The 26,734-nt window shown below is 47.3% G+C and overlaps 1 protein-coding gene across 1 annotated transcript in view; it reads right to left on the bottom strand.

Annotated features, from left to right (window-relative positions):
- The window catches only part of FKBP7 (FKBP prolyl isomerase 7), a 137,783-nt gene that overhangs the window by 17,116 nt on the left and 93,933 nt on the right, over nt 1-26,734 (bottom strand). The window contains exon 3 of the mRNA XM_069616105.1: nt 5,633-5,760. Within this exon, the coding sequence (XP_069472206.1) occupies nt 5,633-5,760 (128 nt within the window). The remainder of the gene's footprint in view (nt 1-5,632; nt 5,761-26,734) is intronic.

The following is a 26,734-nucleotide window of genomic DNA, read 5'->3' as shown; positions in this document are numbered from 1 at the left end:
CCCGGTTTACCCGGTGTACTGGATTTGGGGAAATATAGTTGGTTGAAATCATCCTTCTAAAACAAGCCCAAAATGAAAAGCCTCCAAGGTTGAGTGCATAAAGGACCAATTCACCTTGTCAAAAGCCTTAGTGGCATCTAGAGCCAGAAGGGCTAATTTTCCCTTGTTCATAGTGGTTGTCTCTATCAAATTCAGGGCTTGCTTAATGTTATCCCCAGTCTTCCTTCCCAGAACAAATCCTGGTTGATCTGCATCGATCAACGCTGGGAGAAGTGGAACTAAGCGATTTGCCAGTACTTTCGAGTAAATATTAGCATTAATGTTTAACAGGGAGATTGGTCTATAAGAGGCACATTCCTGTGGGTCTTTCCACGGTTTCAATAGTAGGATAGTGGTGGAGGTTTTCATAGAGGGAGTTATATTACCCACTTCTCTGAAAAAGTTGAAGAGGGCCGTCAGAGGGGAAAGCAACTGGCTGCTAAAGAGTGTATACAATTTTGTTGAGGACCCGTCAGCTCTGGACTTCAAGGATCTAATTACCACATCAACCTCTTCTTGCTGAATTTGGGCTTCTAAAGCTTCTATGTCCGCCGGGGGAAGGTGTGGTAAAGTGGCTCCTTCAATGTACCCTTTTTGGTCCTGAGCTAACCGAACCGGTGCTGTTATTGTTTCCAACAGGTGAGCCTTTGCTAACTGTAGTTTAATCTGTTCCCCATATTGTGTTACCCCTTGCTGATGCTTAAGGCCTATAATAGTATTGCGTTTTTTGGATTGGGCTAATATCTTCGCCAGGAATTGGTTGGCCTTATTGCTTTTGGCATAATATACTTGTTTGGTCATTAACAGGGAATGGGCTGTCTCTTTGGCATAAAGGGCCTCCAGTTTGTTTCTGGTAATTTGAAGGGCTAAGTGGAGTTTAGAGGACCAACCTCTCTTATATTTACCCTCAATCTTTGAATTGTCTTGTTCTAATTGGGCTCGGGTCTGTTTTTACACTTATGATAAGCTGCCGTGTGGGCTATTAAAACTCACTTAATAACTGCCTTCATGGCATCCCATGTCGTAGCTGGGGACGTACATTCAGTAGGGTTCTCCTGGAAATAGTCCCATATTGCTTTTGCTACTCCATCTCTCAGAGCCTTATCTTTTCAAATCGTGTCATGCCGGTGCCATTGCGGTCTGGAAGATGGGGCTGGATCCCAAGCTCTAACTTGCAGGAGGACCGGGGCATGGTCGGAGAGGACCCTGGGGGCAATAGCCACTCTGTCAATGAATCGCATAAATTGGGGCGGATACTAAGATCAGATATATACGGGAGGTGGAGTGAAGGACCTGGGAGAAAAAAGTAAAGTCCCGCTCGTCTGGATGTAATACTCTCCAAGAGTCCACCGCTTCCAAGGATTTGAAAAAGTGGAGAATGCTCAAGGCGATCTTGAAGTATTTGGAAGAGGGGTCATGCGTGTTGTCCTTGTTGGGGTGGGGAACCCCGTTAAAGTCTCCCCCAATAATGACCTGGCCCACCAGGAAGGGAAGGAGGGGCGTCTCTAGCTCCCTGAAGAAACGGTCTTGACCTTCATTAAGGGCGTAGATCGAGATAAGAGAATACAACTGTCCCAACAGCATTCCCTTCACTCCAATATAACATCCCCCCGGTCTCGTATGGTGTCCAGTTCCTCAAACTGGGTGCCCTTCACCAATAGGATTGCCATTCCCCCCATTTTGGTCCCACCAGAGGTCAACAATTGTTTGGGGAAGTCTCTTCTCCGAAGGCAAATATAGTCCCCAGGAAGGAGGTGGGTTTTTTGCAAGAAAATCACTGATCCCTCCAAATCTCTCAGCCATCTCAGGACAGACTTTCGTTTCACTGGGAGTTCAAACCTTTTACGTTCAGTGATACAAAGCCCACATTTTGCTGAGGTATTGTAGAATCTCCCATGATGTCCTCTTCCATGGCGGTGGAGGGATGTTAGGTGACTCTCAGCCACCACCCAGGGCTAGAATGTGTCCGGCGTCATGTTCCAACCAAAGTTCTAACTGAACGAAGGAACAAATGACCGACAACATAAATAGAACCACCAGAAGGAACTCCAAAACATAGAGCTATTACAAATGTAGGGCAAGTCGCCCCAATGTCCATCAGGTGACATCACACTTGAGGCCAGGCATGGGCCGGATGACGCTAATCTAGAACTCAGTGTTGCTTGGTGCTTTCCCGGTGCCAGCTGCTGGAACTTTAGACACCGATAGGAACTCCCCTTAGCGCTAGCGCAGCTATGGGTTTGGTGTGTAGAGGTGGTTTCCCGGGATTATGATCTTTATGGACTCTCGACCAGGTGGCGTGCTGCGTCTCTGGTTTGATGCTCTCAGCTCCCACGAGAATTCCAGACAGGGAGCCATCTTCCTTGTTTGGTGAAGAGGGGTTCATGATCCCCTCCGCATCCTCCAAGCAAACGATTGTTCGTGAGATCCCCTTGAATCTGAACTGTAAGGAAGTGTGAAATAGCTAGCGGTACTTGATGTTCTGGTCACGCAAGAATAAAGTTAGTGGCCGGAGAGCTCTACGTTTTTGAATTGTAGCAGTTGCTAGGTCCTGAAAAATCAGCTCATCCCGGTTACTACCCACGGTCAAGGGCCCTCATTACGACCTCGGCGGTAGCCATGCCGCTATTGGCGGCATGGCTGCTGCCGAAATCGCGTCCGGGTCCACAGAATGAGGAATTACCGGGCCATTCCGAGTTCAGAAGGCCCAGTAATTCCTCCCTCCAAGGACCCAGGCCCGGTCCTTTCCCATTCCCATTTCAGCCCCTATAGGGCTGAATGGGAATGGGAGAGGGAGCAAACAACGGGCCATTACGAGTTGGCCCATTGTTTGCTCCCTCTTCCCCTCGCGGGACCCGGTAAGCACGCCTGGTTTTCCCAGGCGTGCTTACCGTTTCCCGCGAGGGGACCTCGTAATGAGGCGGTACGGGGTTAACGGCGCCGGCACCTTTTACGGCACCGTTAACCCCGTACCACCAGGGTCGTAATAAGGTCCAATATCTCTTGCTCAGTAGTGATGAAGTGGACCCGAGTGATCACATCCATAGGATACTCAGGTACCAACCCCCTGTGGATACGCAATCTATGAGTGTGGTCCAGTAGGAGCATTGTGTTGTCAATATGTGGCAAGAGAGTTTGAAAGAAATCCCCTATATACTCAGTTAGGGCCTGGTCTGGGACCGATGATGGCACTCCTCTAATACGCAGATTATTTCTTTGAGCCCTGTTCTCCATGTCCTCCTGTTTGTATTCCAGGCTCTCGTTCCTGCTCTCCAGAGATCAGATTTTTTGTTGAACATCCCGCAGAGTAGTTGCGTCATCCCAGACTTTTTCCTCCGTGTCCCCCAATCTTTGTTCCATATCCACCACTCTTTGATCTATACACTCTAATTTGGTGGAAATCTCGGACATGCAGTTCCGGAATTCTGCTTTAATGTCCAGCATGAAGGATTGAATATTCTCCTTAGTAGCTAGTTGACCCGTTGGGCCGTCCGGGCCCAGGGTGGAGATTTTACCAGGTCTAGCTTCTTTCTTTATCTGCAGGCAGCAGCATGGTGGAGATGTCTGTGTTTTTTTGGGCCTTAGAGTGTTTTGACATGATGATTCGTGTCGCTGGGGATTCCCACTGCAGCGATGCTAGGCCTGCCCAAGCTGTAATGATTATCCAATTGCCCCAACCACTAAAGGTCTCCAGATGCCTGGGGGATAGGAGGTTACCTTATCACCTCAAGGTCTTGTGGGCATTGATTGCAGAGATCTGCAGTGAGAGTTCCTAGTTGGAGGCATCAGATTGTACGTAGATGGCCCTTAGGCCCCTGTGAAGCAACCCACAGCACAGGGGTATTAGGTAAGCTGTTGATAGGGGCAGTGGGGTGCAGCTCCACGCACCTGTGGGTTGTTATCTATTGCCAGCTTCTGCTCTCCAGCCGCTTCCTGCGCCTTGCTGCATAGCGAGATTCTGTCGTGGGATAATGGTGCCACCGTGACTCCTCGTCTCCCTTGGGATCCAAGCCACCGGGCTACAAACATGATCTCCAGCCCCGGGATTGCCACGGCTGCAGGCCACCGCAGTGGTGCTGCAGAGCCCACCAGAGGAAAGAGCGCGGCATGGAGAGAAAGAGGTGCAGGCTCCCCGCCTGCTGCCTTGGATCTGATTAACCCCTTGGATCTGATTCATCCCGACAAGGAGAGAAAGAGGTGCAGGCTCCCCGCCTGCCGCCTCGGATCTGCTTAAATCGGTGAGAACAGAATCAGCTTGTTTTTCAGATGCTTGTGCTTGGTTGCCACCAGGGGGCTCGGCTAGATATGCTGCGGTGCCATCTTGGAATAACGCTGAGGTGGCCGCAGGGCAGTGGCGATCCTTGCATACTCTGGCATCCCCATCCATCAAGGCTGCACAATCACTCCTCACCAGTCTGCATCTTTATTGTGGAGTGTTCGTGCTGCACCACAAAACGGGAAGCACCATATAATCCATTTAAACGATGGGCTTCATACAAAGGCCATTAGCAGAGTGTCCGCATCGACTGCGCTGCAAGCCATGCTCCTCCAATGTGTTCTTTGAAGACTGCCCGCTGCCATTTTCTATTTTAGGGCTTCCCTTGTTCAAGGCAACCACAGGGAAGGCACAAAATGCCCTTTCTGACCCAGTACACTTCTATTCACCTGATGTCACATTCGCAGGGGGGCAGACTTTCAGGTGTCCAATGTTCAATCACTGGGCACCCATATTCTCACTGCTTGCAGAGTCTTCTGTCATTGTCCTGTATTTCCTAAATGAAATAGGCGGTCTTCATGTATGTCCTGGTTTTGGATTACACCCTACTTTCAATGCCGGTAAATGAGGTCACAGATGTAAATTTACATCCACTGAGCCCAAAGTACAGGATAGTGGTGAGGGTGGTGCCCTTGCCCAGTGTTTGGCCCATATCTCACTGCTGTTTCTCTGCGACAGCCTGTTTACCAGCCGACTACTCTCAGAAACCAGGTGCAGCTACAGTTGTATGAGAGATCTATACTCACGTCCCTACACAGGCTACCGTGTGACCCTACAATGAAATGGTAGAGGTGTTCATCTGCCATAGGCAGTTTTTCAAATATACAGAAATCTATTTTTATATTGCAGCCAAGGATCAAACTCATCTGGAAGATATGTAAGAGTTTATCTAAGTCCATTAGTGACGGAACCGAGAGATAAACAGTCACTCTAGACTAGGACCAAGCCCATTTTAAAGCTGAAAGCAAAGAAACCTTAGATAAGGAGGCATTCATGTTAATCCAGATGTTAGTGCACACCCCTCAAACAACCCTAAAAGATGTCTTTTAAAAGAGGAACGTTGGCCAATCCCAAAGACAATCTTATGGTATTGAGCAGCGGGAATAGCAATTCAGGTCACTCACTTAATGAGAATAATCTGTTATTTATACTGCGCTTTCTCCAAAGCGATCTACATAGAACATTTTCATGCAATTATTATCACCCAACCGATGTATGACTTAAGAAGTTCATTTCAAATGCTTCGGCGTCCGTGTTAACTATGGTTTGAATAAAATGTAATTATTATTTCTTGCAAAATGTCTGATAATACTGTACCTCATCCCGTGAGAGTTTTCGGTCGCTGTCCAGATCGATGTTGTTAAATGCTTCGACACTTCGAGGTCCCTTGCTCACAGCGTAAAGTTCAATCTCAAAAATCAATGTAGCGTTTGGTGGAATTTTGCCTAATGTAGAAAAACATGATTTTTATTTCAAACAAACAATGTGTGTGCTTGATTAATTTGACCATACTATCATTGTAATTCATACAAGCTTCTCCCAGTGCTATAGTGGATGCAACGGGTTAGCACAGACCGTTCAGAAAACAACAAGCACAAGCTGCTAGAGAAAAGGCCTTGGTCACATTAAAGCTCCAAAAACTCAAGCAATAGTCACAGGCTAGTGGGACGACCACTACAGCTGTGGTCAATACCTAGGAATAAGACCCCCATGACCATCCTGACCAACTGCCCTGGCTTGACTGTTAGTGGGAAACCCAGAAATTAAAGAGGCCTATAAGACATCAAGGTTAACAAAAGACCCAGCTCACTCCCTCCCGCAGAGCCACATCCTTTGTAGAATAATTAGTCAAATTCAACACATTTGTCATTGAGGGCCCATAAACTCTTTTCAGGGGGGTAATAAATACTATTACACTTTTCCAGCCAGGCAACATTGACCCAAGGAACATGCTAATGCATTGCCTCATACTCCTCCTGCGCCCACACCAGACACTACCCCAAAGCTGCACCTCCACCAGCCAAGACAGTAAGAATGGGAAAAGTAAAAAACTTGAAGGGAGGGTGGTCTTAGTGCAATACAACCATGCAGAGGAGATGGGGCAGTATGAGATAACCCACTTGATGTAAATACATTCCAAATCGACAAACCCATCATCTAGCCTGTCTGACGGGCAATAAAGTATCCAGAGCTGAGGTGCTGGATGCATTTGTCTGACGATACCTTGAATCAGGTTATATTTCATTACATGAAACCCCTCTCAAGCCTTTATATTCCTGGAACATCTGTGCAGTCTTGTCACTGGGCAATTTGTGGGTAATGCGAGCTGGCATAGCCTGGAGACTTGTATAGCCCACACATTGTCCAGCACACAACCTTCCAAGTCTACATGGAACTCTGCTACTGCTCATGCAAATTAATTTACTATTCACAGGCCAGTAAGTTCCAATAATTTGAATATCAAAAGCGGGTCACAATAGCTTTGTAGAGCCTGACATCAGGCAGTATCATGTATTTGGCTGCCAGACCTTTAACTCAGTCTTCAGGACCCATAACTCATGGTATAGCCCTCGGCTGGGTCTATAATGGTTAATTAGACATGTTTCATCTCTTTACACAGTCAGAGATTATGAGTTTGGTTTTTGTAAGAATGATAATATACAGTTGTGATTCATGTTATACTGCTTGTACAAGAATTTATTATTGTATCTGTACATAGTTCAAACTCTATATAGTTTGCTATATGATTTAATTGTTTGGTTGAAATTATAAATAAAGAATAAACAATAAAAAAAAAGAAATAGAAAGTGTGCAAACCAGGCTCTAATCACAGTGGATGGTTGTATTCCATTTGTTTCCTTTGTTCTTCTCCCATCTTCCATCAGTAAACCTGCAATGGAGACTTGAACCACCTGTAAAAGCTGCATTCCAATCGGATGTAGGTCTACTGATCCCCAAGAAAGGGTTGACACGCAAACTGATTGCACAGCGATCCACATTAGACAAATAGAATGAAGAATTGCTCCCTGATTGCCATCTGCTGGATGACATATTAATAGGTTGACTAGTGATATGTGCGAAGTTGAAAGAAAACATCACTCATTGAGAGGTTAACTTTACATTTCGCTACATTTACTGGATCAAAAGCGATTTGTTTTGTAAATGACGAATATTGGAACATACACAGCCGGATAGAACAGTTTGGGCCTCATTACGATTTTGGCGGTAGCCATGCCGTTATTGGCGGCATGGCTGCCGCCAAAATCGGATCTGGGTCTGGGTTCCCAGAATGAGGAATTACCGGGTCATTCTGAGTTTGGAGGACCTGGTAATTCCTCCCTCTGGGAACCCGGACCTGGGCCTTCCCCATTCCCACTTCAGCCCCCATAGGGCTGAATGGGAATGGGAGAGGGAGCAAACAACGGGCCGATTACGAGCGGGCCGCTGTTTGCTCCCTCTTCCCCTTGCGGGACCCGCTCTGCACATCCGTGCAGACCGGGTCCCGCAAGGGGACCTCGTAATCAGGCGGTACGGGTTTGACAGCGCCGGCACCTTTACCGGCGCCGTTAAACCCTTACCGCCTGACTTGTAATGAGGCCCTTTGTTTTACTGTTTTCACAAAAAAACGTTTTCTATAATCTACCAAATTGTTTTAAGAATTGCCAAAAACTCACACTCTGTTTTTGTTTCATTTTGTTTGTTTTTCAGTGAAGTGAGTGCAAAAACCTGACAAAAAGACACAAAGGGGGTCATTACGACCCGGGCGCAAAGGGATATCGGGCACCGGTATGACACCGGTGCCGGTAATCCCTTTGCGCCCTATTCCGAGGTCCCTTTGCAGGTCCTTCCTTAACGCCTGGTTTAAGCAGGCGTTAAGGACGGGACCCGCAAAGGGACTTCAGAGCTAATAACGGTACCATAATTTATGGTACCGTTATTAGCACCCTCCCCATTCCCATTGAGCCCTATGGGGGCTCAAATGGGAAAGGGGATTGACATTTTCAATGGGGACTTACCGGTCCCGCAAAGGTCGGACTAGACCGGTAAGTCCCCATTGAACCAGGGCGGACACGGTACCGGTAATGGTGCTAGTCATGGCGCTAATAGTACCTCGGAATGAGGCCCAGAACCTATCATTTGCTGAGTAACTTTTGTAACAACAGCACGTTTAGTATTGTAATTAGTATTATATTTTTGCATTATAAAAAACATGTTTACCAATGTTACTAAACTGGGAAATGAATGAACCACACAATCTAGGACAACACTGCACTTCGACATCCAACTAACATGCCACCCCACTTCTCCTAAGGCCAAAGCATCCTAGCGATCATTGTGCATCCGGTCTGAATGCATCAACACAACAGCTAAGCTATCTTGCATGTTCTCCTCCCTGCCTCTAACCTAACCCCTGCCTCTCTGTTTCAGATCCCGCAGAGCCCTTGGAGAACATGCAAGTGGCAGTGGTGTGTGATATAAATACCAATAACATAACATAACATACCCTTTGACTCCTAGGCTCGTATGTCACTTACTACTGAAGAGTCCTCTCCATCTTGGAGCTGTGCTATTTTTTTCCAATTTTTATTTTTGTTTTGGCTTTTTTAAAAGCAGAATTGATGGAGTCTTCATGTTCCCACACAATATCCCGGTTTGAGGTCCATTCTAAATTAAGGCCAGTGTCCTACTAACGTGAGTCAAGAATGAGGTTGCTAAGCACGGATTGCTGATGTAAGCGCAGGCTGGTTTTAAATAAATGAATGGCGCTATTGTACAGTGTTTGCTCATTTACTGGTCAGGACCAAGTACATAGAGCTGTAGTAGATCATCCGCTATATGACTTTAATGGCATACATTACAGCAGCCTTCCACGCTGACTGAAGAAGGATTGCAGGTTAACCTGTATAGATTAGGGCTGGATACATGATTAATTTGAGGAATCAAAATAGAGTATTTAAGTAGGACTGAGAGTTCATCATAGTCTTAAAAGCCAGATAAAAGTGTTTTTCTGTCTTGCCAGCATAAACCACTAGCTGTGTTTGAGAATGAGTCTGTCAGGGTGATTTCCCGGGGGTCGGCGAGCCGTCCAGGGACCTCCGACGCTGGGGAGGCCCCAACTCCTCCCGCGTCCCAAAAGGAGTATGACACAATCACAAGAGCAAAGTAATTACTGCTGTTTATTATAGAAACAGCAGGGATTGTTCTCAACCCGTACGCATCCGGGGAGACGCTCTCTCCCTTAGTGGGGCTCGCAGGCCCTTTTTACCGTAGTGTGACGCGCTACTCGCATCACCTGGGAAAATCGTCACAAAACCTAACGCCACTTCGGGTTGGCTCCCCGAGTGGTAGGGTTAGTATAGGAACATATAGAAAGACATGTTAGTGGATGAGGACGGGTCAGGTGGTACCTAATAATTGCTACAACGAATTAGTTACAAGGGGACACTTGGTGATTGGCTAACTAAAATGGCGTCAATGCGGTGCCCCTCATATTCTGATTGGTTCCCTCGTGAGCCCCCAAGCCTGGGACCATCGCCGTTCCCAGCTCGCTATGTACCTGGCACTGTCATGAACTTCAGATCACGCCCCTTTTGGACCTCCTGGTCCTTGTCTCAACGGGGCTTGCATTCCGTACTACTTCCAACATGGCCGTCCAGAGCTGAAGCCCTTGCTCGCTCCATGCGCTGAACGCGGCGTGGTCTATTTATAGACCATGCCTTCTGCGGCTCTGCACGTCTCAATGCTATTGCAGAGTAGCCCAGATGTGTGTTCGTAGCTCGCGGTATTGTTTCCCTTGTCCCAGTGCTATTACCCATTCCTTTTCCTTTCCCCCTTCCTGGTTCCGAGCTTTTCTAGCCTTTTCCAGTCTCCCGGATTTCTGGACTCCTTGATCCCGGAACTAAACGCAACCTGGAACCAGACGAATCTCGAGCAGCGCTGTTCAAGACCAGGAGCGTTCGTAAGAAGGCAGCGATCGAAGTCACCGGCAAACATCGGACCCAGGTGAGAAGGGGGGAACTCCTTGACATTTTGAGACGCCACCCAACCGAACTTAAAAACGAGATGGAAGCCGCCATGCAGGACTTAATGCTACGCATGCAAGAACTATCAACCAAGGTTCAAAATCTTAAGGCGGAAAATGCCGCGCTCAAACAATTGGTCTTATCCCGGGATTCTGCTACAAAGGAGGGTGCCCTGTTGGGCGGTATTGTTGACAAGTATGATGGTACGGCAAAAACACTCAGCGGATTCCTGGATTCATGCCTGGTCCACTTTACCTTCAAGCCCTATTATTTTTCTACTCCTAGGGCTAAGGTGGGTTTCATCATATCCCACCTTTCCGGCAACGACTTAACTTGGGCAACACCCCTTGTCAACTCCGGCGATGCCCTCCTAGACGACTACGATGGGTTCATACAGGCCCTTAAAGGCATGTTTGACCATCCAGAGCAGGTCTATACTGCCCAGGAATGCTTGCTGGACTTTCAACAAGGCTCCCAAGATATGCTCACTTATGTGACCAGATTTAAACAATTGGCCAAGGAAGCAGACTGGTCCCCTGAGGCTAGTTTTACCCTGTTCAGGAGAGGCCTAAACGAAGAGATCAAGGATGAACTGGCCAGCGTGGCCAGACCAAATTCATTCCAAGCACTAATGGACCTGGCCTTGCAAATAGACTTTCGCATCCAGGAAAGGAATGCTGAAAGAAAGAAATCCAAGGGAAACCCACCCAAGACGTCCTTTGAAAGCACAGCCAGATCGGACGCAAACCCAAGTCCAGCCCCAGAACCTGAACCCATGCAAATTGGAGCCTTTCGTGGACCCATATCGCCTCAAGAAAGATTGAGAAGGATCCATATGGGTTTGTGTATGTATTGTGCTTCAGACAAACATTTAGTCAGGGAATGTCCTCTGGCACCTCCTCGGCATTCGGGAAACGCCAGCTCCCGATCTTAAATGGAGCAGAGATTCGGGAGAGAGATGTTTGCTCCACATCAATTCCATCCGTGAACTCTCCTGGACAAAACAGTTTGGTGATACTACAGGCTTTCCTGTCACCCTCCAAAGACAAGGCCTATCCCATTCTGGCCTTGGTGGACTGCGGAGCTATGGGAATCTTCATTGTCCAAGACTGGGTGGTTAGTCATCATATTCCGTATGAGACCCGAAACACCATGCAGCCGGTGGAAGCAATAGACGGAAGACCACTCTCTTCAGGGCCCATAAGCCTGCAGACTAAAGAGATCCAACTTTCCATAAACCATCATCAAGAGCGGATTACATTTGACATCATTAGGTCAGCCCATTACCCCATGGTTTTGGGAATTCCCTGGTTACAAAAGCACAATCCGTATATCAATTGGACAGCAGGATCATTATTCCTGGGCTCAGAGTTCTGTATGTCCCACTGTCTGTCCCTGGATCCCTCCTCGGTAACTCCTAAGGAACCACCAAGCGACCAAGAAGCAACACTCATGGTTTCCAATATCATACAAGTTCCAGAGGCCTATCAGGGATATGGTGATGTATTCTCTACTGCCATAGTCCAGGCCTTACCCCCTCACAGGCCCGAAGACTGTGCCATAGATACTGATCCCTCAGCTGTAATTCCTTTCGGCAGAATGTTCATTCTTTCCGAACCCGAGAAAAAGGCCCTTCGGGAATACCTAGACATTAATCTTGAAAATGGCACCATAAGACCCTCGAAATCTCCAGCGGGTGCTTCATTGTTCTTCGTTCCCAAGAAGGATACCAAGGAACTCAGACCTTGCCTCGACTATAGAGGCTTAAATCAATGCACTCTCAAGGATCGGTACCCACTGCCCCTGATCTCAGATATCCTGGAAGCTGTGGGAGGAGCCGTAATATTCACCAAATAGGATCTCAGGGGTGCCTACCATTTGATCCGTATCCGGGAAGGAGACGAGTGGAAGACCGCCTTTAGAACACCCTTTGGCCACTACGAGTACCTGGTCATGCCCTTTGGACTAGCCAATGCCCCAGCAGTTTTCCAACGTTTTATGGATAGGGTGTTCTCTGATATGTTGTTTCTCTTCGTCATTGTCTATCTGGACAACATATTGATTTTTTCCAAGGACCCTCAGAAGCATGAAGGACATGTCAAGGCAGTTCTACAAAGACTCCGGGAACATCACCTTTTAGCCAAGCCTGAAAAATGTTTGTTTCACGTTTCCTCTGTGCACTATCTGGGATTTATCCTTAGTCCAGAGGGGATTGGCATGGACCCTTCAAAAGTAAAGGCCATTCTCGCCTGGCCTACTGCCACGTCCGTGAAACAAATCCAATCCTTCCTAGGACTAGCCAATTTCTACCGGAAGTTCATAGCCACCTTTTCCGAGGTTGTACAACCCTAGTGGCTCTGCTAAAGAAGGACACCCCATTTGTCTGGTCAACTTTACAAGAAACTGCATTCCAGCGTTTAAAGACTGAGTTCACACAAGCTCCCATATTGGCTCAACCCGATACAAGTCAACCCTTTTTAGTGGAAACGGATGCCTCTAATTACGCCATAGGAGCAGTGTTGAAGCAGAAGATGGAGGACGATTTGGAACACCCCGTTGCTTATCTGTCAAGAACCTTAACTCCTAGTAAAACGCACTACTCCGTCCTGGAAAAGGAACTCTTAGCCATTTGCCAAGCTTTCACTGAATGGCGACACCTACTTCTAGGAGCCAGACATCCTGTCCAAGTCCATACTGATCACCGAAACCTACAGATTCTACAGTCACTGGAGTGCAGGAACAGTCGTCAGGCACGTTGGGCCTACTTTTTGCCCAGTATTAGTTCCACATTACCCATGTCCCTGGATCACAGAACCTGATCGCTGACGCCTTGTCTCGCCGTCCTGACTACGTGACCACTGAAGATAAAGCATTTCCTAAAATGTTCTCTCCCACAATATTCGTAGCCCAAGCAGTTAATCTCCTGGAAGAAGTCTGATCGCAAACCCAATCCTCGGAATTATGGAAGGACATTTCAACACGAAATCTCTGGAAATTAAGAGCCAAGGAAGGCTACTTATTCAAGGACAACGCACTATTCATTCCTACATGGAAGCTACAGCAAAAGATAATAAACCTTTGTCATGACACACTCCATTCCGGGCACCGAGGTATCAACAACAGCCTTGTCTTATACAGAGACAGTTCTGGTGGCCTAAAATGAAGTCTGACGTGCAGCAATACATCCAGACTTGTATAACCTGTGCCCAAAATAAACATGATAACAAGAGACCGGCGGGTCTTCTTCTGCAGCCCATTCTACCCTCTAAACCATGGGAAATCATCGCTACAGACTTCATAGTGGAGTTACCACCTTCCCGAGGATATACTACCATCATGGTCACCATAGATTTGTTTACCCATATGGCCCATTTTACGCCACTGATGAAACTACCCTCCTCTTCAGAACTAGCTGGAATATTTCTGGAACACATATTCTGACAACATGGGCTTCCTTCTAAGATCATATCTGGTGGGGAGTCATAATGTCGAAAAAAAAATGTCGACAGACAAAAATGTCGACAAAATAATGTCGAAAAAAAAAAATGTCGACTTTCGTTTTTTTTAATTATATATTTATTTTAGGGGTTCGGGAGTAAAAAAAAGGGAAAAATAAAAAAAAATTTAAAAAAAGGGGGGCTGGGGGGGGAACCCCCCCATTTCGAAAAAAAAATGCATTGAAAAAAAAAGTCGACATTTTTTTTTTCGACATTTTTTTTTCGACTTTTTTACTGTCGACATTTTTGTGGTCGACATTATGACTATAAACCATCATATCTGACCGGGGTCCCCAATACATTTCACAATTCTGGAAACACCTCTGTCGGGTATTAGGAATCCAACGTGCCCTCTCTTCAGGATATCACCCCCAAACCAATATAGCCACAGAATGTGCAAATCAGACCCTGGAACAATATCTCCGATGTTTTGCTACCAAGGTCCAGGATGACTGGTCTCTCCTGATACCCGTTGCGGAATTCGCTTACAACAACTCCGAACACTCAGCGTTACAGACCAGCCCCTTTTATTGTAGTCAGGGGTTCCATCCATCGGTCTTACGTTCGGTTCTTCCTGACCCTACACCAGTACCTACTGTTGATTCCTGGATCGAAACTCTTATCAACATTCACCGGGAGGCTAAAGAACACTTAGAGAAAGCCAGATTACAGACCAAGAGGTATGCAGATTCCAAGAGAAGACCAGGTCCGTCCTATGCGGTCAGTGACCGAGTGTTGTTGTCATCAAAACTACTCCCCCGACACTTACGACCAAACAAGCTGACTCCCCGCTACTATGGTCCAATTCCCTTCAAGGAGATTATCAATCCTGTCTCATATCGAATCAAGCTACTTGACTCCTGGAAAATAATTCATCCAGTCTTTCACACATCCCTATTGAAACCCTACATCCAGTCCTCTCGAAATCCCAGTAGACCACCTCCTCTACTGGTTGACAACCAACTGGAATATGAGGTGTCCCGGATTTGTGACTCCAGGTATAAGCAGGGCCATCTTCAATATCTAGTGGAGTGGAAAGGATATCCTCCTAGCGAAAGGACCTGGCAACCTATTTCAAATATCAAGGCTCCTTGGTTGCTCAGAAGATTTCACCTAATACACCCGGGCAAACCTGGAGGGAAAGGCCTTCGGAGGAGGCATGCTGTCATGAACTTCAGATCACGCCCCTTTTGGACCTTGCATTCTGTACTACTTCCAACATGGCCGTCCAGAGCTGAAGCCCTGCTCACTCGTATGGAGCGAGCAGAGCTGAAGCCCTTGCTCACTCCATACGCTGAACGCGGTGTGGTCTATTTATAGACCACGCCTTCCGTGGCTCCTCGCGTCTCAATGCTATTGCAGAGTAGCCCCGACGTGTGTTCGTAGCTCGCGGTATTGTTTCTCTTGTCCCAGTGCTATTACCCATTCCTTTTCCTTTCCCCCTTCCTGGTTCCGAGCTTTTCTAGCCTTTTCCAGTCTCCCGGATTTCTAGACTCCTTGATCCCAGAACTAAACGCAACCTGGAACCAGACGGGCCTAGTCTTGGGTGGCGGTGTACAATCCATAATATGGAGTCACGAGGTGACAGAATGTCACCAACATCAATAGATATATAAGATGGCGTCTCTATGGGGATAGATAGTGGAAAAGCATCTGCAAGCATGTATACACAAGCTCTTCAGGCGTCTTGCATTTCTGCTGTGCTGTAGGAGGCTTATGTGAAAAATTACAACGATGCATGTCTGTGGGTGTGTCAGTCCACTACGTCATAGCACTGAGTATGTTCTTCGTGTGGTTTGGTGTGTGAGTGATCAGTGTGCATGGTGGCATGTGTACTCTAGTCCGTTGGCTATGTTGTCATGTCATCTCTAACGATAATGGGTTTCATGGTTGTTGTTTAGTCAAGCTGGTCCATATCGCAGACATCGGCTTGACCAAGGCGTGGTATTGGACATGCTCCTCGTGCGTGTGGGCCGCGGACACACGGCACCTTGTCATCTGGTAAGGAAGTGAATAGGTCGAACTCCTCTCGCGGGAGGTGCTTGGGCCGCGATCCTCTAGGCCAGGGTCTGGATGAGAATGGGGGTTGGGTGTTTTCCCATTTTCCCGCTTCAGTCCCCCCTCTGGTGGACTTGTCGACCACAAAATTATCCTCTCTCTTTTCTCTGCGTATTCTCCACACCTTTGTTATTCCAGCTAGGTGCCCACACTGGTTCACATGGTCTTCGAATGACCAGTACATGTACACGCACCCACCGCCGGGTTTGCAATAGACCCATTTTCCAACATAATTCTTCGGGTTCCTTGGGTTTTCCACTTTCACTGATGGCAGGTGTAAGTCTGCCTCTAATATTTGCTTGCGCACCCTCTCGCGTTCCTTTATTATTATATCTATGTTTTTGTCGTCTTCTGCTGGCATCAGGGCGTGCTTGCTTTCCACAATCTCAGTCCTAACAGGGCAGCCATTCCCAATTTTATGCATCCAGCTATTATCTTAAGACCATCCGATAGCCATGATGGCATCCATGACCATAAATAGGAAAACCAGCTACCATCAATCTTCACTCCCTTCGCTTCCTCTTCCATCTTGGCGTGCATCTTGGCAAGTTGTGATACTGCCTCAGAAAGCGTGCCATTGTCTGCGTCGTTGGCAGGAATAAATGTGCAACATGAACTTCCTATTTTTGCACAAACTCCTCCTTCCATTGCTGTAAGGAGATCCAGTACATATCTATTCTGGAGTGCTACCATTCTCACTGCCCTTAATTCTTCTCTTATCGCATTGAATCCATTGACGGTCGAGTTTATTGTCATCATTAGTTCCCATCTTGTTATCTGGAGCCACTTCGCGTTTGCATACGCCTGCAATCCTGGATGTATTATAGAGGAAAAGAACATCGCTGCTCTGCTGAATAGTCTGTGTCCTGGTGGGACGTCACTAAGAGCTGTTTCCGATCTTCCCCACAGGTAGTTCCCCGTCAGTGGTTCTCCTTGTCTTCTGACTATTGACAATAGTGTTGTGTCGTTCTTTCCCTTTTTCTCTTTATTCGTCGCTGATCTTTTCTTCCTTTTATTTCCTTCGTCCATCTTAGGGAATCTTCCCAGGTTGACATGTTTCTGTGGTACTACTAGGGATGGTACGTTTATGTGTACCATAGTGCATATTCCATTCCATGAGGGCGGCAAGCTGTGGTATGCCTTTTCTCCGCAGGCCCAATAGTGGTCCATCAGAACTGCTGTACCGGCACCTTCTGCAGTTATCACTACTGTCCTTTTGCAGTTGCTGTTTCTTCCAACCTCAACGTCTCCGTCGTGTTGATAACAAAGTGTAGGTGCAGTTAGTGGGAGTATTGTTATTGGATCCTCGTCCTTCTCTAGCCATGTTACCAGTGCTGCGCTCTTTATCCATCCGTTGTAACACTTATTGTTCTCTTCATCCATTTTTTCCACGGTTGCCTTTGTTAATGTTATCATATTGCTTCCCACAACCCCATCTGTCCACCCTTCTTTTGTGTACACTTTCCTATATATTACTAACAGCAGTCTTTCCCAGCATCCTAGCGTTCCAGGAATCTCTCTTGCACACCATTCACATGGTAGGTAATTCAATGTTACTTTCTTTGTTTCCCCCTTGTCAGGTCCGTCAGTCACATATTGGAGCCCCTGTGTTAGTTGCCAGTAGTGATTGTACATGGGAAGTGTCTTGATGAAGTTATTTTCACACGAGTATGTGTCCCTCGTCTTCCACTGTAGTATCGTCACTCTCCCTTGGAATCGTCCTTTTGTTTGGAACATGGCCAGGTATATCAGGCACTCTACTGATGTTGCAGGCACCTCAGTAGCCACAAATGTTCTTGATGCACTCATGGCGTTGGGATCAATGAGCATACATAGCAGTTGTCCTTAGTTGTCCCCTTACCAATTTTGGACATGTGCTGTTACCACATGTTATTTGCGACGTGTGCAGACTCTGTAAGATATGTGCCTACCCCATTGTTATCAACAGTCGTGCTACATTTAATCCTCTTCCCTTGTAATCTTGGGTTACTTGTACCACCTGATACCGTACCTGTTGCAGCCGTGGTTGGGGGTATGTTAGTAGAAGGTGCAGCCAAGACATAGGAAGCATAGTGTGCCTGCCAGACAGTGGCAGCAAGTAGTCCAGTGATAAACAATATGCCTATAATTTTTATTACAATAGGTAACATCACTGGCATTTTGTGTTTTACCTTTGCTGCTGTCCTGCAGCTTTTCTTACGATGATAAAGATGCCCGCCTGAAAATTTCTATAAAATAAGCGTTAATTTATTAGTTCTGTTAATTCAAGCCCTCCCTATCATGTAGTCGTTTAATGCCCAGGCAAAAAGCTCTTCCCACGCTTTCCTTAGCGTCTTGTCTCTCAAGACCGGTAAGTGCTCGTGGAGGTATGGGAATGATTGTTTTATAATCAAAATAAACGTGTTATAATACACACGTATTCTTCTTTTCTTTAGGTATTTTGGGTTTTTTATAGCATACACAAATTGGTGTGACAGTGCTTCTGGGGTGTTGATATCTGCAGGCAGCATTTACCTCTGGGCAAAACGTGTGCGTTAGTACCTCTATTCAATCCTTCAACATAAACCAGTACAGTGAAGTACCTGCATGTGCGAAACAAAAAAGAAGAGAACATGCATGTGTTTACATAGTGTGGTGTGAAATGGCAGATATCTTGACAATGTTCTTTAATTAGGTAGTGACTGGGGCGGGGTTTGTCTGGTCGGGGCTTGTTGGGGCAGTGTTCTTCTTAATTTGGGATCTCGTGACCATGGGGTGGGCTATGGGCAATTGTTAATTTGAGTCCTTGGGGATGTTTGGAGTTTGGGAGGGGTCTGGGGCTATGTTGCCATTGTCGTTAGCTGTCGTTGCTGCTGCGTTGGCCCTGTCGTTGACGCAAGGGCGGGACTGATCTTTGTAGGGCTTGATGTCGTGCAAATGCGTCCAAACATTCTTATCTTGTAGTTTTACGGCTCTAGGAGCCGTTTTTTCCACCAGGTGGGGCCCAGTAAAACGGGGGCTATTCCACCGACGATTGAAATTTCGGAGGAGGACACTGTCCACCTCCCTTACAGTCCACTGTGTTCCTTGTTCCTGCTCTTCAGCTGTTCTTTCTTCCTGTTGGGTGTTCTAGACCCGCCCCGCGTCCACTCGAGCTATTGAGAGATAAAGGCGATACTAGTAATCAAGGAAGAGACGTATTCGTACATTTCTTCACCAAAGACAGTCTGAGATGAGTGAAGGTCTGTTATAGCCCTTGATGGAGGTGTCAGTGGAAGGTGCATTTGGCATCCGGTCACCACCTTATGGGGTGTGAGGAGGTGATCCGACCCTGGCCTATTTCTTAACTCAAATAGTGCTAAGGATAGGCAATAGAGCCAGCTTTTTTTGGTTGACTGCTGTATTTTGGCTATCTCTTCTTTTAGGAGGCCGTTGAGGCGTTCACAAACGCCATTCGCCTGTGGGTGGTACGCACATGCAAACTTGTGGTTGATACCAAGGAGTGCAGTTATGTGCTGGAACATCTCATTGGCGAACTGCGGGCCACTGTCAGACCGCAACACTTCGCACCCCCCCCACTGTGGGAAAACCTCCCTCACCAGGAACTTTGCTGCTCTAAAAGCGTCAGCGTGGGAGCATGGATCAGCTTCGATCCACCTTGAAAATGGACATACTACCACAATCATATATCTGTATCCTTGATATACATTGATCATGTCAACATAGTCAATATGGAGGTGCAGGAAGGGTCCATCCGGTTGGGGTATAACACCTTTGATCACTTGCAGTGTGTGACCGGCTGTAAATTGTTGACAAGTAAGACAATTGCTAATGAAGTTTGCAACATGCGAATTTAGCTCGGGACAAAACACCCATCTTTTATTCTTGCTGCAATCACCTCTTGTCCTGTGTGTGCAGGATGATGTAATTGGGCCAGGGCTGTTTTCAACAGGACAAGGGGCATCACTATTTTGCCTGTATTGTTGTGTCGCCATAATGCGTCTGTGGGGGACATTGCGCATCCTCTTTTGACCCATAGCTCCTTCTCTGCCATGGGTGCTGCTGCCTGTAATTCCATTATTTGATTTTCAGGGATGTGGGAGTACCCATCCTTCATCAACGTCTGTCTTGCCCCCACCCTCCCCTTATATTTTTCTTTTTCTTGGGGGGGTCCATATCTCACCGAACTACGCAGCATGTTTAGCATGTGCGTCTGCTCTTTCGTTACCTTCGGAAATGGGATCATCCCCGTTCGTATGGGCCTGACACTTCACCAGGGCTAATTCTTTGGGTTCTTTAATTACCTCAATTAATTCAGCAAGTAGTAGAGCATGTTGCACTGGGGTGCCGTCTGCTCTTCTGAACCCTCTTCGCTGCCACTTAATTAATCCTGAATGTACAGTTGATGTTACGTATGCACTATCAGAGTATATTGTCACCTGCTTATCAATGCTTTCTTTCAGTGCTAATATTAGGGCCACTAACTCTGCTGCTTGGGCAGAGTAGTGTTGCGGTAACTGAACGCATTTCACTAAGACATATGTCAAATCTTCTATCATTCTCACCACTGCTGCTCCTGTTCTGCGTATCCCATCACTGTGGTCAATTGTTGAGGACCCATCAATGTACAGTATCTCTCCCCCCTCTAGGGTGTTCTCCTCAACCTTTCTTGTGCTGGAGTAAGTGTCAATGGCCTGGGTGCAGTCATGAGTGTAGCTGCCATCTTCCACTACCTCTGCTATGAACCTCGCTGGGTTCACGCTGCTGCATCTTACAATTGTTAGTTCTGGCCTGGACAAAATTACTTCGTACCCTGATGCCCTCTGAGTGGTCAGAGTTGACTTTGGTTTGTTCAGTATTGCAAAAAGGGCATGCTCCATGTACAGTGTGGTCGGACCCATTGTTATTGAGGATGATTTTTCTACCGCAAATGCTGCGGCAGCCAAACTCTGTTCGCACGGGAAGTGACCTAACATTACAGGGTCTAGGTGTCCACTATAGAATGCCACTGGTTTGTGACCCATGCTAGTTTTCTTTGTCAGCACTGCCCTCATTACTGCTGAGCTACAGTGTGAAAAGAAAGTGTGCTTCATAATTTGGGGTGGCCAGTACTGGTGCAATGGATATGGTATTTTTTTAGTTCCTGAAACACCTCTGTCGTTTCTGTGGTCCACCTCAGCTTCTCCCCCCTCTGCGCTTCTTTGAGGGCCTCAAGCAGTGGTCCTATGTATGAGCTGTAATCAAAAACAGTAGTTGCATAGGCCCAAGAACTGTTGCAGTTCTCTCACTGTCTGTGGCTGTGGTGTGTTCATTATGGCTTGTGCCCTTTGTGGTGCAATGTTCCTTCCATTTTGTGAAATGAGCTGGCCTATGAAGAGCACTTGTTCTTGGCAGTATTGCAGTTTTTCCTTGTCTAACTTGTACCCTTTTTCTGCTAACACTGTGAGCAGTTTGATGGAGTCTCTCCTGCACCTTTCTTCTGTGGTGCTGCAGATGATTATGTCATCTACATATTGCACCACTGTGCTTTCCATCTCAATGTTAACCAAGTCCATTTGTATCACCCTGTTAAAGATGGATGGTGACTCGAAGTACCCTTGGAGCAACCTGGTTTGTTTCCATTTTGTGTTACGGTATATGAAACTCGTCAAGTCTTGTGAGTCAGGGTGTAGAGGTATTGAGAAGAAAGCATTTTTTTAGGTCAATCACGGTAAATCGTGACACCTCTGCAGGTATTCAACATAGTATAGTGGCTGGATTAGCCGCTATAGGGTACTTCTACAATGTAGTTGAGGGGTATTAAATCCTGGATGAAACGCCAAGACCCTCCCTTAGCTTTGCGCACAGGGTACACAGCAGTATTGCATGGGGACTCTGATGGTACTAGTATACCTCTGCTGATCAATGCTGTTATCGTTTCATATATCCCCTCATCTGCCTCTTTTGATAGTGGGTATTGCTTTACCCTTGGCAGTATTGCTCCTTTCTTCAACTTTATTTTCACCCCTCCGATGCTCTGGATGCAGCCCACGTCATATGGACTGGTGGTCCATAGGGATGGAGGCACTGCTGCCATATCCTCCTCGAAAAATGTTACAGTGGTAGTGGCTGGTGCCTCTAGCGCCAGTGCCACCTTCTGTGCTATGTCTCTGTATGTCACTGTTACCCAGATGTGGGCGCTCATCATCTCAAACACCATCTCCCCCTCATCGTTATCATCCGAGAAGAGCTCCTCATCAGATATCTGTGTTAGTCGGCACCCCTCTGCTAGTGCTATTACTGCTCTCCATGCTCTCCCTTCCCGGTCTTGGGCATGTACTATAATGTAGTCTTGTGTTACTACAATGCCCTCAATACTCAGTGATATCATTGCCCCTTCCTTTTCGTTGGCTGGTGCCTCGGGTCTAAAAAGGTAAGCTGCTGGCCTCCTCCAAATTTTCCCTTCAATTCCTGGTAGCCATGCTATTGCCATGTCTGTCCCATATTGGAACAGTTCTCCATCTACTGGTTCTGCTCTCACTACTGTTTTGCCACAATAAGCCTGTAGTATTTGTCGTGCTGTGAGCATGTTTATTCCTGGTGTGGAGCATATTATTCCCTTGTCAGTAAAGGAGATAGTCATATTCAATCTTCTCAAGATGTCCCTACCTAGCATGTTTACTGGTGACTTTGTTGAGTATAGCAGTCGGAGGGACATGTCGTGATCACCGACAGATAAGGAGATGTTATCAGTGAAGGGAACCAACCCTCGAGCCCCAGAGAATCCTTGAGTGTTCATAGCTTCGCCTGACAGTTTAAACTTCCCCTCCCTTATGCATGGCCTAGTGGCCCCGGTGTCAACTAAGACAGTGTTACTGATAGGATGGGACACATCAAAGACATCTGTGGGCTGTCCTATTGCGGGTACAGTGACTGTCCATTTCCCGTTTAGGGTTGTGGCCTAGTATTGTCACTTTCCCTAGCTGTGTCTGTGCCACAGATGTGTCAGTGGATGTTATTGCATGGTCCTGTATTTGTGTGAGCTGCTGCACAGTTTGGACCTGCTGTTGTTGTTTTGCAATTGGTCGCTGCATTTGCGCGTATGTTTGTAGTGCCTGTTGTTGTGGTTGAGGGTGTTGCGTGTACGATTGTGATTGTGGCTGTAACACCTGTGCCTGTTGTGGTGGTAATTGCTGCTGTGTCCCCTGCTGTTGTGTGTGACCCTGTTGTTCACCCAGAGGTCCTTGCTGCCCTACGCTCTCCCCAAGCCGCCTGCGCAGGCCTCATTCTGCATATGTGTGACATGTGTCTCACCATCCCACATATCCAGCATGTCGGTGGTTCCCCTGCTTGCCATTGGGGTCCCCCCATGTTGTCCTGGTACCCCTGTTGTCCTTGTTGACTGTAACCCCGGAACCCTCCCCCTCGTTGTTGGGTGGGTGGGCCATATCCTCTCCCTCTCATTTGTCCGCCCCTTCCTCTGTGATTATTTGAGTACCCATTTCCCATTTGCATATAACCCCCTCCCGCGTACACTGTGTATGGTGGGGGTGGTGGTGGAGGCATTTGTTGTGTCGGTGCCTGTGCTTGCTGTATTGGTAATACCTGTTGTTGTGTTGTGTTTGGCATCGCTGTTGTCTGCGTGGGGGCGGGTGCTATTATCCGTGCTTCCTCCATGACATATTTTGATAACTTCTTTTGGACCAATTTTGCTTCCTCTGCCTTTCTATCCTCCTCCTTCCGTTTCATCTTTTCCTGCCACATCCTGCAGTAGTGCACTATTGTCAGTTGTATTTCTGACCAGGCTTTTGCTTCCATTCCCACCAACTTCTTCAACTGTCTTTGTACCTGCTCCCGGAGCCCTTGTACTAGTATGTGTTAGAAAATTGCTAGTGTTTTATCCCACGGTTCTCGCGTTTCCAAGCACCACTTCTCCTGAATCTCCTGGATGTACTCAACAGGATCTTCATTCTCACACATCTTGCGTGAGGTTATTGCTCCTATGTCTGATGTGTCTGGGAATTGAACCCTCAACGCCTGCCAGAGTGCATGTCTGCAGTTGGCGAATGGTGCTCCGTCATTACCCGTGTCGTTTATTGCCACCCCTGGGAATCCGCCCTCTTCCAAGTGTCATCAGCAGCATCCCCCTGTATGGAAATTAGGAGCCCCTTCACGTCTCCGACTGCTAATGTTTGCCCTGCAGTTTGCTTCTCCATTTCATATATCCACTTTACAGCTCCAGCACTCAGGGATGGGAGCCTGCATTTTATATTTTCCTTATTGGCATGTTTCCAGGGGATATATTGTGGTCTGGCTCCTCCCCTGTCTAGTAGTGGCATTAGGTTGTACTCCCTCTCCTCCCCCCTTGTTCGCCTGTGTGCGGTTATGTTAGTATATTCCTCATATTCCTCCATATCTCGTAACCCTTTAATGCTGTCAATGTTACAGGAGCTCACCCTCTCGTCTCCTCCATCCTTCCTCCCTCCCTCTTTTGTTACCTTCTTGTCCTATCGTTTGTGTGCTTGCTCGTTCTTCCTGCTTACGTCCTGGAAGGTCCCTAAGTCTGCCAGCATATGGTGTGTGTGTACAGGGGTTGGTGTTAATCGGCGTGGCGTTTCCCTGGTTGCTTCCCTTACCTTATTTTCTCCTGCGCCCTTTCCTCCCTGTCTCTCGCATGCCCCTGGTGACTAGCAGTTAGTGCGCGTTATGTATAATTTGTCTAAACTCCTTCCACTATCGCTCGAACCTTCTTCTTCGTCGCTGCAGAATCCATCAGGAAATGCTAATCCCCACTCTGTGCGTTTTCCCCCCACTGTTACTGTCCTTAAATCTATTAAGTCCACATCTGCATACTCACCTCCCTCAACCACATCCTCCTGTGTTGATGTTGATGCCACCTCCGCGTCCTCACATGTGTACTTTTTTGCTCCATGTTCCACTCTCCTATCTCCTCTCTCCTTTTCCTTCCTCTCCCCTACTTCACCACGTATTTCCTCTCGTTTCCTGTTTAATTCTTCTAATACTTCTACACTCACACTTGCTATTATCCTGTCCTCCTCTTCCTTTCTCCCCCATATTCTCCCTTCCTTCTTCGGTATGCTTTCTATAACCTTCCCTTCTTCATACTTCCGTGCGCTTTCGGATATAATCTTCTTTTTCCACAGTCCCATTTCCCTATCATTCTCTTCCCTTTCCTCCTCCTTCCTTCTCATTTCCCTATTTTCTGCGCGTGACATCCTTTCCGCTATTGCCCTTATGCGTTCTTCTTCCTTCTTCCTTTCCTCCGCCTGCTCCTTCATTCTCGCCATCTCTGCCTTATTTACCTTCTTTTCCTCCTGTCTGTTCCGTGTTTCCTTCTCGAACTGCCGAATCAGCACGCTTCGTATGCCCCTCAATTCCGCCAACCTCTCCTCCAGTATCTCTTTCTCCTCTCGTGAAAGTCACCCTTCTTCTTTTTTACTTACCTTGTGCCCTCTTTGTGTGTCATCCTTCTCTTCCTTATTCACCATTCACACTGCGTCCTCATCTGCCTCCGTTAGTGTTCCCCGGAGCTTCAGAAGCACCTGTGCAGCAACCCACTCGTCTGGTCCTATGTTTGCAAAATTCCTTAGAGCCTTCCTGTCACCCCCCGTTCCTGCCTGTGTTGTGGTTGAATCTACTGTACCCGCGCCTTCCCCAACCTTTTTTGACAATCGTCTGGGGGTGCGTATGGTGGGGGGCTGTACGCAGGGTTGGAGTATCTCTCAGCAGCCGTTAGTTGTTGTCGAGCGGCTTCTCTAAGTTCTGTTATTGGGTACAACCCCCCTTCCTCCTTCTTCACTACCTTAGCCATCGGCATTTCCTCTGCCCCTTCCTTTTTAACCTTTGCCTCTGCTACCGCAAATGATCCTTCTGCCTCTTCAGTGCTGGGTGATTTTCCGCATGTCGTCCCCTCACCCCTTCCTTTCACCTTCTCTTCTTTTACCTCCTGTACTGCGTACAATCCTGGGGCTCCCGGTGTGCATCCCTGAAACATCTTCCACATATCGAAAACCGCTAGGTGGCTAGGTGGTTTGCACATTTTTTCCCTTTATAAGTATTATGCAAGTACGTCAGTAAGTGATAGTGGGCGTAAATATCAAAGCTGCCGTTGGGCGGCCATGGTACCCTTATTTTGTTATCAGTTCCTTGTGACCATTCAATACTACTTTATAATCTTTTCTCCAAGTGGTCGACAGTGTCGCGCAAATGTGTTGGAGTGGTGTAGTAAAAGCGCTTGGTCTGAGCCCCAACCCTGTTCCTGCACCCGACCCATAATACATTGCCATGTTACACTTTTACTTTTCTCAACGTCAGCCTTTACCTGGCCCTGTAAACTGGGGACTTTCGACAGTCTGCTGAAAGAGAAAGCAATTTCCAATGTTACACTAGTACGTTTTCTTATTCCTTTCTTCCCGATGTTACGACTATGGCCCATTTCGGCCGTGGCACACAGAGCCCCCTGCGGCGCGCCTCTGGGCGGCCCCACCTTCCTGTGCCTCCTGTACTTGGCACACCTTCAATTTAGCTCGTCCTTTTCCCCGTCCCCGCCGTCTGCTCAGATCGCTCCCTCTTCTTGTTCAACCCCTTTGTCGAGCGCGGCTGGCGTTCTCCCTGCGCGGCCGCCTCTCCTCGCTGGGCTCCTCCCCCTTCGTGCCCTCGGTCCTCGACCACCCCCGGAAAAAGATGCAAGATGGTCACGGTATCCTATACAAGCCTTATGGGTGACGTCACAAACCTCTACAAGACACTGTAAGTACGTACAACTTTACACCCTTATTAATGCGTGCTATCTTTTCACACTTGTATCCCCTGTTAACCCCACAGCTGTCTTCCCACTTCATCTGGAGTGGAGAAATCAACAA

The sequence above is a fragment of the Ambystoma mexicanum genome, chromosome 9 (genome assembly GCF_040938575.1).
Source record: "Ambystoma mexicanum isolate Mex_15411 chromosome 9, UKY_AmexF1_1, whole genome shotgun sequence".
Lineage (NCBI taxonomy): Eukaryota > Metazoa > Chordata > Amphibia > Caudata > Ambystomatidae > Ambystoma > Ambystoma mexicanum.
The sequence above is the reverse complement of the archived record's forward strand: the minus strand, read 5'-3'. Positions and strand labels throughout refer to the sequence as shown.